This window comes from Episyrphus balteatus, chromosome 1, assembly GCF_945859705.1.
Source record: "Episyrphus balteatus chromosome 1, idEpiBalt1.1, whole genome shotgun sequence".
Classification (NCBI taxonomy): Eukaryota; Metazoa; Arthropoda; class Insecta; order Diptera; family Syrphidae; genus Episyrphus; species Episyrphus balteatus.
In genome coordinates this window covers 169,171,476-169,189,773 of record NC_079134.1, presented here as the reverse complement: position 1 = coordinate 169,189,773, position 18,298 = coordinate 169,171,476, and the positions used below count along the sequence as shown (strand labels likewise).

Below are 18,298 nucleotides of genomic sequence, written 5' to 3'. Positions count from 1 at the left end.
TAAATTAGCCTGTTTAAAAAATGTTGAAGTCGCTGTTCTGGCTTCAAGGAGCTCCATATGATATACGCATATCATAAAAATTAGAACACGAACTGAATATTCAAAAATTACGAAAAACAAAATAAAATAGTAACAATGCGAATCTAGGGTTAAACTTTTACTAACAAAAGGCTTGCAATTTAACCAAATAGTCGAAATAAAAATCTGAGTTCAAGTAAGCCAAATTTGAGACTACATGCAACCCAACCTCACAGACTGCGATCATTGACTTTAAAAAAAAGTGTGCATAAGAAGTGTCATCGGCTAATTAGAGCAAAGCCAAATTATAATGGCGGTCGTTGCAGTTTAGCAAAGAGTCTACACAAATGTTAGATAGCTGTCAATATTATGTCTGGACTTAAAAAAAAATCTCTAAAATTTATAGTAGGATATGATGATGATTATAAACTCTCCAAACATCATTCTTAGTCACCTTTTTATTCAACTTAAAAGTCATTAACTTCAAAACACAATACAAATAATCATGATGTCTTTCTTTATAGTATAAGAATATAAATCAAGAAGTTCTCAAAGCATAAACTAGAAACGTATAAAGTGACTTCACAAAACAATCTTCTGCGATGTCAAGGGGAGTAGTTTCTTTCTTTTTTATTTGTTTGTGTTCATCATTTATCAGTAAATCTTTTTTTTTTTGCAAATAAGGAACTTAATTAAAATGATCAGTTAAATGAGGTCTTCATTTCAAAGGGAAATATTATAAAAAAAAAATTTGCAGTTTTTGTTGTCAGTGTTTTTGTATAGTTATTGTTTCGTGTCGTCTATATGGTGTCGTGTCGAGTTATAAGGTTTGAATGGTAATGTTGATGTTTGTGAAGTTTCATTGCCACGGATGACAGTCATGTGTGACGATAATGACATAACCTAACACAGAATGTGCACAAATTTATTGTTTTGCTTAATAAATTTGTGTTGTTCTTTATTTTCTCCAAGCTCAATACCATGTAGGTTATACCAACCAATGGCAAAAGCTTTGCAGACTTATCCGTTTGAGTTTTTGCATTTCAATATTTTAATTAGGTTTTGCTATATTTTAACTGAATGTAACTTAGAAATGCCGTAGTTAACTTATACGGTCACTGTGGCGTATGAGTAACTTTTTTTTTATTGAACCCTATTATTTTACATTGTTGATTATAATTGTTCATTATTATTTCAACAGCTTGTGACTTCCCTTGCAACTAATATTTTTAAATTAAAATTCTTATTCACACACACACTTTACTATCTCCACTGCGCCATCTACCAGCAAAAATTATTTCTGAATCATATCCTAATACAACCATTAATTTTCCTAAACATTATTTCAACATTTTTGTTTTGTATCCATAATCATAGGCCAAGATTAAGAAAGGAAAAAGAACAAAAAAACAAAATCTCCATACAATACGTGTTTCCGTCTTCTGCGAGTTACCCAATGCACTTCATCCGTCAGATTCGTTTTTCATTTGGGATATGTAGTAAAGTACCCAACACCGCTATCTACTTTAGTTTCAAAATCTATAAGAACTTTATGCAAATTTTTTGGTGGTGTAGTTGGAGTTGGTATAGATAAGATTCTAATATTGTGTTGTTAGTACAATGCAGTTTTTTTTTTTTTTTTCATTCCAACAAACTGCACTAAATTGTCTGGCGCAACTATTTGGTGTTTGAATGACCTTTTAGGGCAGTTAAGTCTTCTGTCATGGTTTATGGTTATAGAGTTATTAGTCAAAGTCAGTCTAGTAGTTAGGTAAGTAGGTATAGCTGCTGACATTAGAATCACATTAACACTCTTATTTCACAAGTGATCAACAAATTTAGTAACCAGATTTTAAATAAGATCTAGAAGAAGGAAATTATGCAATTGTGTGATTTTTTATTTAGTTGCTCCTTTTAAATATTGGAAATAGTTCGCTATTTTTTAAGTTCCTTACTTTAAAAATTAAAGGAGTTCAAATTAGAAGATTCATCATACCAGTAAAACCAGAGTTTTCTATAGTAAAAGACTATTTAAAATGCTCAAAGTCACCAAGATATTTTTCTTAATATTAAAGACAACAGAAACTGATGCGATTTATTGTACTTTCAATCGATCTTTTCTCTTTCTATTTGCAACAATCACTAATTTATTATTTGAGGAAGAAGGAAATGATATATTAACCACCTACTACCTAGTTAAATTTCGTTATCTTTAAATTGCTAGCGTGTGTAAGTCACATTTAGTAAAAGTTAGTAATTATGTCATTGGACTAACATCGTTTTTTTTTTTTTTCAAGTAAAATAAAACTACAAAAGATCAAAATAAAAGATTGGTAGTAGAGACTGGCCCCTACTTTTTTTTGCAAACGTGGAGTTGGTGACATTATGTTGAAGAGTTAACGACATAAAAGACCTCTGGATCAGATGATACTGTCGCCATTATTATTTGGTGATTATTTAGTCAAGCTTATTTTGCTTAACTCAAGTTCGCTTATTGTTAAGAGATTGTTTTGCTGCTTGAAACTTTTTTCCCAATTGTTGATTGGGAAAAGGATTCCTGGCAAATTTTTGAATTTGTTATTATCTTGCCAAAAAAGTGGGTCCCTTAAGTCCGTCTGTCTGTCAGTCTGTCAGTCTGTCTGTCTGTCTGTATAAGGAGCTACAGCCTAAACGGATGGACCGATTAATGTCAAACTTGGTATGTAGTGTTATTTGGCGATTCTCCAGAGGGATTTTTGGAATTAATTTTTTTGGACAAAAAATAACGGTACTTGTCATATACCGATTTTAGTAAAACTGAAATATCTCGAAAACGGCTCCAACGATTTTGTTAGTTTTAAGCTAAGGTCTATCTTCCAATGAAAAAAAATTTTTTTGAAAATCATTACACCGGCACACAAAAAAAAAAGTGTCATGAACCAGAAACCAGACCTATCTTTCTATATGTTTTTGGACCCGCTGAATCCGAATTTCAAGTCCGTTTGGCCCTGTCACCCTCCAGTTTTGTGTAATATGCAAAAAACTCAAAAAAAGGTAGTTTTTGGGGTCTTTTTTACACTTTTCTCAAAACTGGTTTCTGGTTCATACAACTTTTTTTTTTGTGTGCTAGCACTGTCGCGACATGTCGCTGTCATACCCGGCACACAAAAAAAAAAGTTTCATGTACCAGGAAGCAGACCTATCTTTCTATATGTTTTTGGGACCGCTGAATCCGATTTTCAAGTCCGTTTTGCCCGGTCACCCTTCAGTTTTGAGAAAAATGCAAAAAAACTCCAAAAAAGTCATAAAAATTCAAACAAAATGCACTCACAGCTCAAAACTGGAGGGTGATGGGGCCAAACGGACTTCAAATTCGGATTCAGCGTGCCCAAAAACATATAGAAAGATAGGTCTGGTTTCTGGTTCATGACACTTTTTTTTTTTGTGTGCCGGTGTTATTAACGGTACCTGCCATAGAACCGTTTTTTTCAAATCCGATTATTTCGGAAACTTCTTGTTCGATTTCAACGAAACTTTTTGTGAAGAAGCATTTATATAATTTAAATATAAGCCAAAAATAAAATTTTGAAAAAAATAATTTTTGGATTTTTAAAAAAATTTTGAAAATTTTTTTTTGAAAAATCAAATTTTCGAAAACGGGACATTGAATTTTTTTGAAATTTTGTTTTTAGATGTTGATTAGTGATTTCTACAAAATGGCATACCAATTTTATTTTAAAACTTTTTTTCCAAAAAATTATTTATAAAAAATTAGTTTTTTAAAAAACGGCTCTAACGATTTTGAAAATTTTTTGTCTAAAAATGCATGTTAATATATCAATCAAAACTGCATACTTGTTTTGGAGGGCAATTTAATTTCAGATTTTATTTTATTTTTTTTAAAAAAACGAATTTTTTTTTTTCCAAATTTCTATACATATAAAAAGTCTTAAAAATTTAAGCAACTTTAACTCTAAGAGCAAGTACGTGCGACCCCAGTCGTGCAATTTATTTTTAATTGTTTGCACTTTCGCCTTAACCCTCTGTAGACACACCTCTGTGCCGACAAAGGGTTAAAAATGTTTTTGAATAAAACAAATGTTTTTTGCGAAATTTTCTAACATAATATAGACCAGGCAAAGAAATTTAAAGTGAAATCATACTTTCCGATGTTATAATAAAATGGGAGCGGGTCAAAATTCGAGTTTTAAAAATTTTGTATTTTTAACGAAAATTCTGTTTTTTTTTTCATGAGTTTCAAAATTCTGCTTTTCAAAATTCTGCATAAAAAATCAGATATTTCTGTTTTTTTTTTATCACACATGGAGAAAAAAGGGCACCTTTAAATAAGATGATGCTCTCCCTAAAACAATACGACGTCCGCTTAAAATAAGTGGAATCTGCTTAAATTCTGTAAAATTTAACTTGAACTTCATTTCATTCTAATCTGAATTTTCATCTTAAAAATCCAACAAAAAACAAATATTTAAAAACTACAGTCAGACTTTAACTCTAATTGCAATTTATTATACTCATTTTCAATAATGAGATCGGCTGATGGTAAGTCAATCGCCTAGTGAGCCAATAGGTTCTATCCCTGATGGCTACCAGTTTTTTTTTTTTTTTAATTAAAATGTTTCCACATAAAAATATTAAATTAAATGGATTTTTTTTTTAAGTGTGTGCATTCAAGAAATTAAGAAGATTTGTCCGATTTAATCTTAGGTCTTTTTCCTCTGTGCATATACGCTTGCCAAGCTAAAGTAAAGCATTTCTTAGTCCAATGCAAGATATTTTTTAATCAGTTTTTTTTTCATCCATCAAAAAACAAATATGCTATTTTAAATATCAAAATTTTAGGAAATTTAACAACTTCGCACCGTTTTTTGCAATAAATAATCATTTTTATCAAAAAACAAAACAAACTTCCATAGATCAAAACTGGGTTTTATGGTTTTTTTCTCATAGTTTCTATAGCCATAACTGGAAGAAAATTGAAATTGGACCACACTGCAGGCACCAGCTTTCCAATACAAAAAGAATTATCAACATTGGTTCACTAAGTTAAAAGTTATGAGGTAACAAACATAAAAAAAAATTTGAATACCACCTCCTTTTTGGAAATCGGTAAAAATTAACTACAACTTCAAACTACCGACCCTCGAAACTCAGATGGCATTCAAGTGCCTACCGTTTTGATTATTTGGGATATTTGAGGATTTAATTCCCAAGCCTTTAAGACTATTATCTCTTCAGAGTTATTTATTTTGAACTTCAAAAATTTATTAATTCGTATTTTGAAGAAGGAATTCATTACAGAACTAATCCAGTCACTGGTTGTAAGCTAAACCGTGTTTTTTTTTTATTATTTATTATTTTTATGCACATCGTAGGTAATCAAGATTTAAAAAAAAAGTACACATACGCCCTAGTGTACCACACAAATTTGCAGCGAACATAAACAAATTATTTTTGTTTGTCTTAAAAGTGAACACACTACTTCAAAAAGACGGACTTCACTCCTTTTATTCATAAAACCAATTAATTAAAAAAAGAAAAACAACTTGTTTAGCTTATACCTTCTCCACAATCTACAATTGGAGATTGATACAAGTGAGTGAACTGTAAATACAAAATTTTATTTTGTGGCTCCACAACTTTAACCCCAAAGTTTCAAAATTGTATTAAAAGAAATTGGACAACATATTTTTTAAAATAAATATCAGAAGAAAATGAGAAGTTGTTTTTATGTAAAACCTTTAAGCCTTTTTCTTTTACTTTTTATAAGAAGAAATAATTTTAAAATGTTAAAAAAATCTTAACTAAATTCTTCAAAATTTTAAAATGCCGTTCATTTTAACTATTAAACTATTTTAAATACCAAAAATAAGTTCAAAATATAATATAAACAAATTGTTTACAAAATATTATAATCAGATTATAGAAATTGTCTTCATAAATAAAAAAAAAATACAAAACAAATCAAATCATAACAACAACTTTGCCCACACTCTTGCCTCATTAATCTCTGACAGCTTCCTGTCTTTTCCATACACATTCGATATCTTTTTATCATCTCTTAACTACACCACAATATAACAAGACAAGAACACAACTTAACCACCTGATAAAACAACCATGAAAAAACAAGAAAAAAAAAACACTAATCAAAAAATTAAAACTTCATTCTTTGCAAAACCAAAAACTCTCAGACCTTCTCTAAACTCTCCCCCGTCAATGAATCTTTAAAATTTGTTTGAAGATTCCTATTCAACACTCTGCTGTGGTGAACCTTCATCGTCATCAATAAAATGCAAAAAAAAAGCATAATTGTTGGTTTTCCAAGCGCTTAGCTCCCAAACAAAAAGCCGCCACAAACGGCCTTAGCAATAAAGAAATCAAATACTATCTATCGTTCTTGAGCGGTCCAATGAGAGATTCTTTTAGATTTCTTCTCTGAATAGATAGGCTCGTTGTGGTGTGGTCACCCTCGAATAGCCTTGTTCGAAGACCAATTGTCTAAAATGTTGGAATTTTTCTTGAGCTTATTGTTGTCGATGATATTAAGAATATACTCTCTTTTGTGAGTTGCAAAGCCTTTTGCGTTAACCATGTTTCGGGATCTAACTGTCAAACCAAAACCCTTAACCAGCAAAACTGTTTATCATTTTTCAATAGAACATGTTTGTTAAATCTTGATCTTGCAAAAATCCCATAGATAACGCAATTTTGTCTGTCTGACAATCAATATGCTCCACCCTGATGCAGACGTGCCCTAAATAGATTTGTTTAATTGACGTTTAATTTGTCAGCCAACAGTCAGCAAAAAAAAAAAAACAGTTGAAATAACTAAGGTGAACATAATTCACTCAAACTCATCGAAATCGAGAGTGATTTGACGTAAGCTTTACAAATTCGCTGTCATTATGGTTGGGTGCAGCGACCAAATGAAGAGTTTTATACATGTCATCATGGCTCCACACAATAACGAAGCATAGAGTTATTCTGATCGGTCAAATCTGATGTTTGAGAGTTGAAACTACCACCGTAACACGCATTTTCCACTTCCATTTTTATTTGGAAGGCAGAGCCCTCTCTCGGTTTTTATGGTGGATCAATATAGAATCTAGTGATGAGCGAATGAATCTTTTTTGGTTATTTTATTTTTTTTTTTTCTACTAACGCTTTAGTCATTGAGATAGGAATTCACCCGAATTGAATAGATTTTTCCCGCGCATAGAAATATTCCCTTAACTTTCTGAATCTAATATAAAACCATGATACCAAATCACAGCGTGTTCAGTTGGTTGGAGAATATTTTGATTATAACAAGTAGCACCGCGTTTTTATGAGAAAAGATTGGTATCGACGAAGTGTTGCAAAAAAGCTTTTGATGCTAGTCAAATAGTTTTTCGCTAAAATTTTTGGTTAACTTCATTCGGTGTTTGAGATTCTTTGGAGTTAGTCGCACGCGTGCGTTAAACCGACAGCCACAACAACAACGGTTTGTTCCACTGAATGGATACAAAGTACATTCGTGTAGATACGCGGCTATAAGCAAAGGATTTTATGTAACAAATTCAAATTTTGTCGTTTGAAGTTCGACAAAGTGTGTTAATGTTATCTTGTGTTCCTTAGATACCTACCTGTGGTTAACTTAAGATACCTGTGTCCTTTTGCCTTTGAAAATTCGATACAAAAAAGTTATGAAAATCAATGTGGAACTTTTATTGTTTGTGTATTTTTGCATGCAGAAGCATCTTGTCTCCTCTTCATTTGGAAGTACAATCATCATTGTTGAAGATGCAAAAGGTGTGTTTGTTAAAAATTGAAAGTGTGAATAAAAATCTTAGATTGACTAAGGGAAGACATTTACCAGAATTGGAGTTCTAAATTTTTATATTTTACTGCTCCTACAATTTAGTACACCCTAATATTTGCTAACTGTATTGAAAGCAAATCTAAACCTTGTAACTTAAACTCATTTCAACTTGACAATGTACTTTTATCCTTTCACCCTTATTTGAAAGAGTTTAAAAAAAAACTGTAAGAAGAAACAATATGGTGACTAATAAAATTTCTAGTATCCCACAAGGAAACTGTTTAGGACCCTTGCTTCAATTTTCAATATTCTTCAATAATTTATTTGTTTAACTTAACCAGATATTTATGTATATTGCTCTCATGAATATGATCCTCCTATTATTTAATCAATCTTCAAGTGGATTTATCTAGTTCATACTTTGAGTGTTTCATCTAAATGTTTCTGAATGTTATCATGCAATGAAAGTGAAAGAGTTTGAAATATTTTGTTTGTATTATGAATACAAAAAAGGACGTATTAAAAAAATTGAATTATTTTTTTTAAAACAGCCTTTTTTTGTATTCATAATACAAACTCTGGAATAAAAGATTCTTAAGTAGATTCTTAATGCAGCTCAACTTTGTAGGAAGCGATGTGGGTGTTAATTATATTCTAATATAAATTTGGAAGACATTTTTTTCCAGTAAAAGTATTTTCAAAAATTAAAAGAATTATTTGGAGTCATAGGGTATTCGTTTCTACACCGAGTTCATCGGTTCACTCTTATTACCAAATCAAATGGCAACGAATATGTTTTCTATAAAACGAATATGTGTAAAATAACAGTTAAAATAAATTAGATATCCCTGTTGCCTGGTCTACTTTTAATAAGTATATTGATTATAAATGTGCTTAAATAAGCTATAAATTTTTTAAATTATAAATAAGTTTAGCAGACTTAAAAATTTGATCAAACATTATGAATATGGAAAGTTAGTCTAGTCTAAAAGTACAGTACGAACTAGAAATGTTCTTACAGTTATTCGCCTGTATCAAACTAATAGTAAAATTACGACAGTGAAGACGTCCTTAAAAGGAAATGTTAACGGAGTTACGAATAACAGAGTTACGCGCAACAGAGTTACGGCCGTCAAAGTTACGCGAAACCGAAGTTACGAAAAACTACAGTTACGAATTCCTTAAAAGGAAATGGTAACGGAGTTACGAATAACAGAGTTACGCGCAACAGAGTTACGGCCGTCAAAGTTACGCGAAACCGAAGTTACGAAAAACTAGAGTTACGAATTCTAAAGTTATGTTAAGCTATGACATGTGATTTTTGGGTTTGCAACAATTGCGAGGAACGATATGGAATTATGGAAACATAAATAAGAGAATATCGATTCTCATTGATTATTTTAATAGATTTTAACGAAAATGGGTGTGGTTTAATCTTTTTATGCAAAAAACAACCCCATTCCTTGTTTATTTACTTGACACAGGATAAGTTAAAAATCAAACAAAAACCCCACCTAATAAACAGAATTCTGATATACCTATGTATATATTTGCCATATGGGCAGGTCTTTTGTGTCATATTTATGTACCTGCCCAACTATCAGAATTTTATGTTTTTTTTTTGGTTAGTTAGAAGACTGTCACCCCAATTGCTATTGTTAACTATAGTTGATGTATATTAAAATTTAATAATTGAGTTTAAAAATACAACGAATTTCAGTATTTATCATATATTAATACCTGACAATTGCAATAAGGATGACATATCCAATCAAAATTTTACAAGATTAAATAACACCCATTTTCGCTTTACTCATTTAGTTCTGACCAATGAGAAAAATGTTAATCTCTTGTTTGTATTTCCACAATTCCATATCGTTCATCGCAATTGTTGCCAACCCAAAAATCACATGTCATAGCTTAACATAGCTTTAGAATTCGTAACTATAGTTTTTCGTAACTTCGGTTTCGCGTAACTTTGACGCTCGTAACTCTGTCGCCCGTAACTCTGGTATTCGTAACTTCGTCGGTTTCCCCATTAAAAGTGGTGTTCTGACGTTTTATTGTAGTAGTATTGTGAAGCCGCCCAGTGGAATAAAACCAGAGCAAATCTAGCATTAGCTTCAGAATTTTATTTTGAATAGTTTTAGCCTCTTAATGTGGGTCTCAGAATAGTTCAAACCATACTGGGCACCCATCCTCTATTTGGTATTTGAACATGTATGTTTTTATGGTATTCTAGGTTTCATTGATTCAAAATTACATTCTCTTATTCAATCTTGAAGTTAAAATTTTCCACCGTGAGCGGTTAAGTTTTCAAACATTTCCTCATTCTTATAAAAAAAGAAGAATAGAACGAAAAAACCTCTTCCTTATTTACCCATCACACAATAAATTAAAACTACAATTAAAAACCGAAGCCATTATACTTCTTTAAAACAAACAAAATTTATGTGTAGTTCCGTGTTTGGTTTTACCTTTAAATTGGTCAATTTGTTTGAAAAAAGCTTCAACTGAAAAATTTGTCTGCATGAATTCTTTTGACCTCCATTAAAACCTTAAAAGTAAATTTTCCAAGCAAAAGGTTGTCGCACTTCAGACTTTTAATTTTACCATCGAACAAGAAGAATTATTATTTCTTCTTCCCCCTTAACAGTTTTTAGTACTAACATAAATTTATTAGCTGTATGTAAAGAACCAAGAAGCTTCTTCATGGGAAGCTATAAAACAAAATGCGTTTTTAATAACTCGTGCAACCAAACAACATTAATAATGACACTTGGCACAGATTTAACAACATTTTACATGAAATCTCGACACGGTCTATGTAATCCGCTTGTTAGAAAAAAAATAACAACAACAACAAAACAATCTTATCTTGTTTGATGGATACTTTAGCTTTCAGCAAAGATAGGTAGGTACTACTGTTTAAAGTATTTCACCTTTCAACCATGAAATTCACTATCAGTTTTTCTTAACCGCCTTGTCATAAGATATTGATCTTTATTTTTAAAGTCTAGAAATTTGCCTTGCTCAACATTGGTCTTATATGTATGTACTATGTAGTTTGCTTATAGTTTGCTTATCAAAGAAGATGATTCATTTAATTTGAAGTCTTAAAGATAATTTTAGGTAATGAATGACATTTTTTTTTTTGTGTTTAGTAAAATTAAAATAAACCTTAAAAATAATTTCTTTGCTCACGCTAAAAAATAAGAAAAAATAATAGCAAAGAAGAATTTCGCCATGAATCAATTGAGTTCTTAAGGTAGATAAACGATGTGAGCACCTCCTAGCCTTCAGCGTTTGAAAATAATATTGTTTAATTTTTGAATTTCTAAAAATAACATGCATCCGTTCTTACCTACGCAGTCTGAGAAAACAAACAAAAAAAAAAAACAAAATGTCGGATATCTTGACGTCTGTTGACATTTCTCACAACCACGCGGAGCTAGTTTCTTCCACAACTTTACCAATTCTCAAATATTGTGCCAAAAATGTATCTCAATTTACATAGCTTCATTTCACCAAAGATAAGTTTTAAATTCAACACCTAAATGTCAATAATGTATCCTTGGCTAAATATTTACCCAAATTCACACACGGCCTCAGAGTTATAACAAATTAGGTGGAAATACAATTCACACGGTCACAATATTAGCTGCGTTCCTTTGGAAATATTTATCTACTTTTTAGTACTTAAAACTACTTTGATCTACTTTGCTATACTGAAAAAGTAGTTCAAAGCAGCTTTAAGTACTAAAAAGTAGATAAATATTTCCAAAGGAACGCAGCTATTTTAAGAAAGAAGAAAACTCATCTTATTATGTGTCGAGGTGAATAATTTCAATCTGAGAATTAAGACAGAAATTTTGTCAAATTCAAGGATATCTGTTATACGTATTTAGAAAACTTGCAAACGTACCAACGAAATTCCAACACATTAAATAATTTATATACTTGTGTATGTACTCCACTTGCATTTTTGTGTAATTCACCTTAACAAATCCATTAAGTCATCATTATAATCGGTCATGTGCCTTTGTAGGAGTAGTTATAGGGCAATCAGTCAAGAAAATTAAACACAAATTTTTGTTAGAAGCACACTTATTTTTGACGATGGCCTTCAAGGTCTAGTGCAATGCCTCTTTTGATGCTTTTTATCATTTTCATAGCTTTTGCTTGGTGGTTTATGGTGTATGTAAATAATTTTATTTAACTTTAACATTTTGTTCGGTGGGGGTGACCTTTTGTCCCCGCATTGTCTAATTGCAGCTTGTTTTCGACGTGTGCTCGCTGGAAAGCGCGTTGCTCCGCATTGGGTGAGACGAACCATAGCGTGTGAACGAGTCGAAGATTGTATGCGAGAGTGTGGCCATGAAAAACGATTTATGTGTGAAGGTTTCAACTATCGCTTGGATCCTTCTGGTCATGGTCAGGGTGATTGTGAGTTGATTGAGGTGCCTTTGGCCCAAATGGATTTGTATTCCAGCCCACACCAAAGAGATTCAAATTTGCTAAGACATCCCGATTATGATTACTATGAGAGAGATCGCAATGCACCGTCGAGTTGTCGGAAGAATCCTTGCCGAGATTGTCCGATTCCACCATCGGATGGTCATTCGACATACTTTAAACCGAGTGGATATGAAAAACCTTATTCCGAAGAGCATTACATTCCACCGAGTAGTAGTGGAAGCAGTGGTTATGGTGGAGATCATTATAATCGACCGAGTGACACATCAGTTGACAGATATCGACCACCACCACCTCAACATCCTCCATCATCATCTTCATCACATGCATATGAATCATCCCACCATGATGATTATCACAGTTTTGAGTTTTCCTCACATGGTTACTATGAACCATCAGCGCCAAGCAGTTATGGCGGTGATATAATCGATCGATATGACGGTGTACGGCCGGATGACAGATATAGGCCACATCGACCAAGCCGACCAAGTCGTTGGGAGGCGATACCATCTGGACATGGTAGTGGATCAAGTTATGAAGATTATCCCCCGCCAGCAGATCACACACGAGGATCTGATCGTTTTAGACCACCATACCGGCCTGGACCGGATTTTTCACCTTATCGACCACACCACGAATCACCACCACCGTCATCCCATGGTGGTTATTTGGATCATGATGATTTGAGCTATAAGAAACCTCCACCAAAATTTGTCCCATACCAGATTGGAGTAGAATCAGACTGGGGATCTTACGGTGGTAGTTATGGTGGTCATTCAACTAATACCAAACATTCAAGTTATTGGGGAATCAAGGAAGATCACAGACAAAAAGATCATCATAGTGGATTTAACTACTTTGAATTGGGTGGAAGTAGGGAACCACCAAGAGAACATAACTCTGCTTGGAGCTATCCCGGTTCAAGGTATGGAGGACCACCTAGAGGAGATTCGGGATCGGATAGGCATGATTATAAATATCAGTGGACACGGAGACCTGGACCTGATGGTAAGGCCTTGAAAACCTATTTTAGATATCATTCAAATAACTTAGTTTTCTTTTAAAGAATGTTCGGCAAAAACAAGTGAAGGTTTTCGATTGCATAAGACTGCTATTAAACATGCTGTGACAGTTCCAACGATAACCGAGTGTGAGCGATTGTGTTCGAATCAAAATGGCTTCATCTGTCAAACATACAGTTATCGGTAAGTCATTTTGAAAAAAATTTATAACTAGAAACATGTCAACAGCTGGACAATTCACGTATAACAATGATATTCTGAAGCTGTAGTTATGTCATAACTATTATACAACTTTCATATTGACATATTTCAATTACTTGACTCTTTTACATTTTTTTTTATTTAGGTATAAATAATAATTTAAGACGCTACTTATGATTCGATTATATTTTTCTAGGTACACACAAGCTGGCCGTGATAACTGTATGCTCTGTGATCGACCTGTGAATCATTTAGATTACTATGTAGATATTGAACCAGATCGAGATTATGACATTTATTCAATGTCAGATGATCTAGATAGTTGTCGGCATCCACCAACACGAAGTGATACAACAGCTTTATCGGACCCCAGAAATGCACGTAAGTAAACGATTTACTCAATTGTCCCGATCCAAAATGACGAAATGTATGACTTACTGACTTTGCTTACATTTTCACCCAGTTAGAAGTGTCAAATAAGCAAAAATTCCTTAAAGAAATCGTATACAAGACTTATAGGAACTTTTTTGATATAGTTCTAAGTTTGTGTTCTGTTCTGGCTTCTAATTATCTAGTGGGAAATCTTCATTGTGCCGGGTTTTCCACAACTTTCAATTGTTATGCTAGTATAACAATATAATTTATTTTGCCTATGTCTTTTTTTAAATGTAGATTAATGTGGCACTCTATAATCATACATTCTGTATAACAGTTAATAACATAGGTAATCATTTCTCCCTATCACGAGCTTCCTTTTTTTTGTAAATAATTCCAAAGTTGAAACTGTTATATTTCCGAGTATGACAAATCCACACTTTCATTATACTGACAGGAATCCAGATATGGGGAACTTTCAACTCCCAGATATTATCACTGATCTCTATAAAACACTGGATTCATAAAAAAATAGGTGTGTTTTTTATTACCACCGGGCTTAACTGGACAAAAAAAACGCCTCGGGGGTTAGCGAGAAAAATTGGCAGCACTGCATATTAAATGTTCCGAATAAAATATAAAGTTGTTATATTTTTCGCTTTTGGGTGTTCTTGTGTGTTTTTGAAAAAAAAAGTTTAACTTACTATTAAATAAATATTTAAAATAATAATTGTCATTCCAAACATTAGTTTTGATGTTTTTAAACAAATTCTAAACAATTTACGAACAATTTGATTTGGTAGCACAGATTTAAATCTGTTGAAAAAGTTAAGCCAAGGGGCTAAAGTGTTGTTGTATTTAACATGTAAATTGCTTAGCCCCGACTGTGTTCTTTTTGTCCAGTTAAGACAGGTGGTAATAAAAAACACACCTAATGTTGACTTCAATTGAAGCACTGTTATAATCAGTTCATCTTTTTTCTTTTGAGAAAAGTGAGATAGAATATTGCGCGGGTACACATCTCAATACATCATCTTTTATGTTATTTGTCCTTGTCTAGAAAGGGATGGAAAACTGTTATAATTTTTTGAAATCCACTATCCGGTGTGTTATAAAGATTTGAGGATATTTCTATTACTCATTTTTTATAACAAATAACCGGAAAGAGCATCTTAAAGAATAATATAAAATTCGGTTTCCATCTATTGAACGCGGCATTCGAAAATTGAGAACTGTCAAATAAAAAAATTTATAAGTTTTTGACAGCTCCAGTGCTGTCAGTTATTCGAATGGAACCAGGGATGTCGTATCATAAAAATTACTCAATTTAATATCATTCACAAAAGTCACCAAAATAACTTTTAAGCTTACTTTTTTTCTATTATGATTTTATTTCAGAATGTTTCTTCCGTGCAATCGATGCAACTCGCTTCTTTAAGTCAATAGTTCGTGATTCCCTAACCGTTCGATCAATTGGCGAATGTGAACTTGAATGCATAAAATCTATAAAATTCACATGTCGGGCATTTGCATTCCGATATGGTCCACGAGGTCACAGTGGTGTCATTGATAACTGTCAATTAAGTGATTGGCCAGTACGTGATATGGATAAACAACGTCATTTAATACTTGATCCTGGTTTTGATGTATTCGAACGTGCTAGTTATGGACATGGTTGTGAAATTCAGCCAATTGTTGATGAAAAGCACAAAAAATGTGAGAAGAAAAGTTAAAGATAGTTATTTTTCTATTATATGTTTTTTTTAGCAGTATGTTATCTTGGATATGGATCACCAGCTAAACTTTTATCTACAGCCATTAAAAAAATTATATCAGTTGCATCAGAAGTGGAATGTAAAAAAGAATGTATTCGTTATAGAGAGAATACATCATTTAAATGTTATTCTTTTAGTTTTGGGTAAGAGTTAAAAGAGTTAATTTTAACTTTTTTTATATTCATCATTTTAATTATTAGTTCTCAAGCAACAACATTCAATTGTGAAATGTCAGATTTGGATCAAACAGAACTAAAACTAAACATTCATTACACTCATACACCCGATCGAGATTACTGGCTATTCGCATGGAATCCATTCGATTGGACATGCCGAGATAAAGTGAATACAATTGGTGGAACTCGAGTTAATAATGATCGACGAATGGATATATTCCGAGAACCGGGTAAAATTAAAGTTCTCAGATGTTGCACATAAAACAATCAAACAAACAAAAAAAAATGTACAGTAAAGTTTGAAATCAAAAAACACACACAAATTTATTATTGCATCCTTAGCATCATATCCTATATTCGGGAAACAAGGCAGTATTTTAAGACTATTGTTTTGTACAATAATTTAGTATTAAGTTTAGTGCTTTTTTACATTATGATTATTTCTGATACATTTTTATATAGATTTCTTTAAGACTGAATTCCTTGCTGTCAAGTACCTAATAACTCCAATAAAATAGAATCTCAACTTAAATCTGTCAAATTAAAAATTATTAAAATGTAAGCATACCATAAATAGACATGTTCATATCTTTTCGTTGAACTTTTTTCAAAGCAAAACTGTCATAAATCAGATTTATAAAAGTAGAGAGTTTGACGTTTGAGAAAAATACATACTGTCTGCTTTACTTCAATTTTGACAGTTAAGCTTAAATGTGCATTCCTTCATTTTGATAATGGCTATCTGAAACAAATAAAATACTGATATTTGGCAGCACTGAATTAAGTTTGTATGTACAGGTTTGAGGTCGCATGTCAATTGTGTTAAAAGCGTAATTTTTTGACATTTAACACAAATTGGCATGAGGTCTAAGAAAATAAATTTAAGCTAAAAAAAATGGAAAAATATTATGTACATAGCAAGCAAATAAGTATATCAATTCTCAGAATACTGATGTACATAAACAATCACTGAATACTCCTCTTTCTTCTGCTTCTCCCTTATAAATAAAATTAAAGCCCTACAAAACGGCTCACTATAGTACCCAACTATTTTAGAGTTAAACAAAATCTCAATTTAAATAAAAAAAACAATATTTAAGCCCTTTTTTAAAAATTTAAAACACAAAGGGGATGTATCATGGCGCCATTACACTGTATCCGGTAAGCCCTGTCGTGTTAGCAGTCCTTGCGAAAAGAACTTAGTTACTGGTTTTTATTCTTGCGAAATTGAAACTGGTGAAATTGGATCATGGGATTATTGCTGCAAGGCTGACCACCCCTGTGGATATTCTCAGGGGTTTGATTACCCTTGGTAAAACAAAATTTCAACCCCCTGACTTTTTCAATCTTTCAACTTATTTTTTTTCATTGCATATTTTTAGGTGTTTTGTAGGAGATGAACCAGATCAATGGAGAAAATGTAGTGATCGGTATTATCCTGGCAACAAGACAACCACATCACCTCACACACATTCAGGCATCACAATACCACCACATAAAGATAAAAAGAAATCTAGTACATCATTTCAGCGTCCACCGCGTCCTGGGGGATTGCAAAGTTTAAGCGATTTCACTGCCGCCCGATTATGGCCTGTTACCTATTTATACAGTGAGGGACCACCAAATGCGACAGAGTTTAGTAATTTTGTTGACTGTAATAAAGAAACTTGTTAGAAACTCGGACGACATTTTCCATAAGTGATATATAAAATGTTTAAATAATTATTTAAGATTTAGTTAAGAATAATTCATTGCATAGTAATAGACACAAACAAAAATTCAATATTTTTTTTTAAATAAATATTTAAGATAAAACATTTTGTTCATGATTAAATTATAATTATTTGAATGTAAAAACGAAATGAAAAAAATTTAAAATTTTGTAATAAATATTATTTTATAAATTCATAAATGGTGCCTCACAGTTTGGGAGACCTTTGTTTAAATTTTATGACTCATGATTAATTAATATGGAAAATATGCTTGAATAAAATGTAATTCATATAAAATTCTGAAGGTTTAAAGTTTTTTTTGTTTATGAAGAGTATAACTGAGGTAAGTCTAAGACTTTAACTGTCTTGTTTGGTGAATACAATTTAACGAAAAGTCAAGATTAATATTCGTTAAGAAATTGAGTAAACAATCAGAAATGACACAACGGTTTCTCGATCATGTCCCGAGCATGTCCCGAAGATGTCCAAAGCATGTCCCGAGCATGTCCCAAAGATTTCCCCAGCATGTGCCCAGCATGTCCCGATCATGTACCGAGCTTGTCCCCAGCTTGTCCCAAGAATGTCCCGAGCATGTCGCGAGCATGTCCCGTGCATGTCCCAAGCATGTCCCGAGCTTGTCCCCATCGTATCCCGAAGGTGTCCCGAAGATGTCCGGAGCATGTCCCGAGCATGTCCCGAAGATGTCCCGAAGATGTCCCGAACATATCCCGAGCATGTCCCG

General features: G+C 32.4%; 1 protein-coding gene across 2 annotated transcripts in view; it reads left to right on the top strand.

The window, feature by feature from the left end:
* LOC129906058 (uncharacterized) overlaps window positions 1-17,616 on the top strand; it is a 36,396-nt gene extending 18,780 nt beyond the window's left edge. The window contains exons 6-13 of one of the 2 annotated variants that reach the window (XM_055981691.1): window positions 12,095-13,303; window positions 13,362-13,500; window positions 13,715-13,899; window positions 15,292-15,609; window positions 15,664-15,811; window positions 15,869-16,074; window positions 16,973-17,156; window positions 17,227-17,616. In XM_055981691.1, the coding sequence (XP_055837666.1) occupies window positions 12,095-13,303; window positions 13,362-13,500; window positions 13,715-13,899; window positions 15,292-15,609; window positions 15,664-15,811; window positions 15,869-16,074; window positions 16,973-17,156; window positions 17,227-17,518 (2,681 nt within the window). In that variant the 3' untranslated portion in view covers window positions 17,519-17,616. Of the gene's footprint in view, window positions 1-12,094; window positions 13,304-13,361; window positions 13,501-13,714; window positions 13,900-15,291; window positions 15,610-15,660; window positions 15,812-15,868; window positions 16,075-16,972; window positions 17,157-17,226 lie in introns of both variants that reach the window. The other variant, XM_055981690.1, reaches the window with a different exon arrangement.
* The last annotated feature ends 682 nt before the right edge of the window (window positions 17,617-18,298 follow it).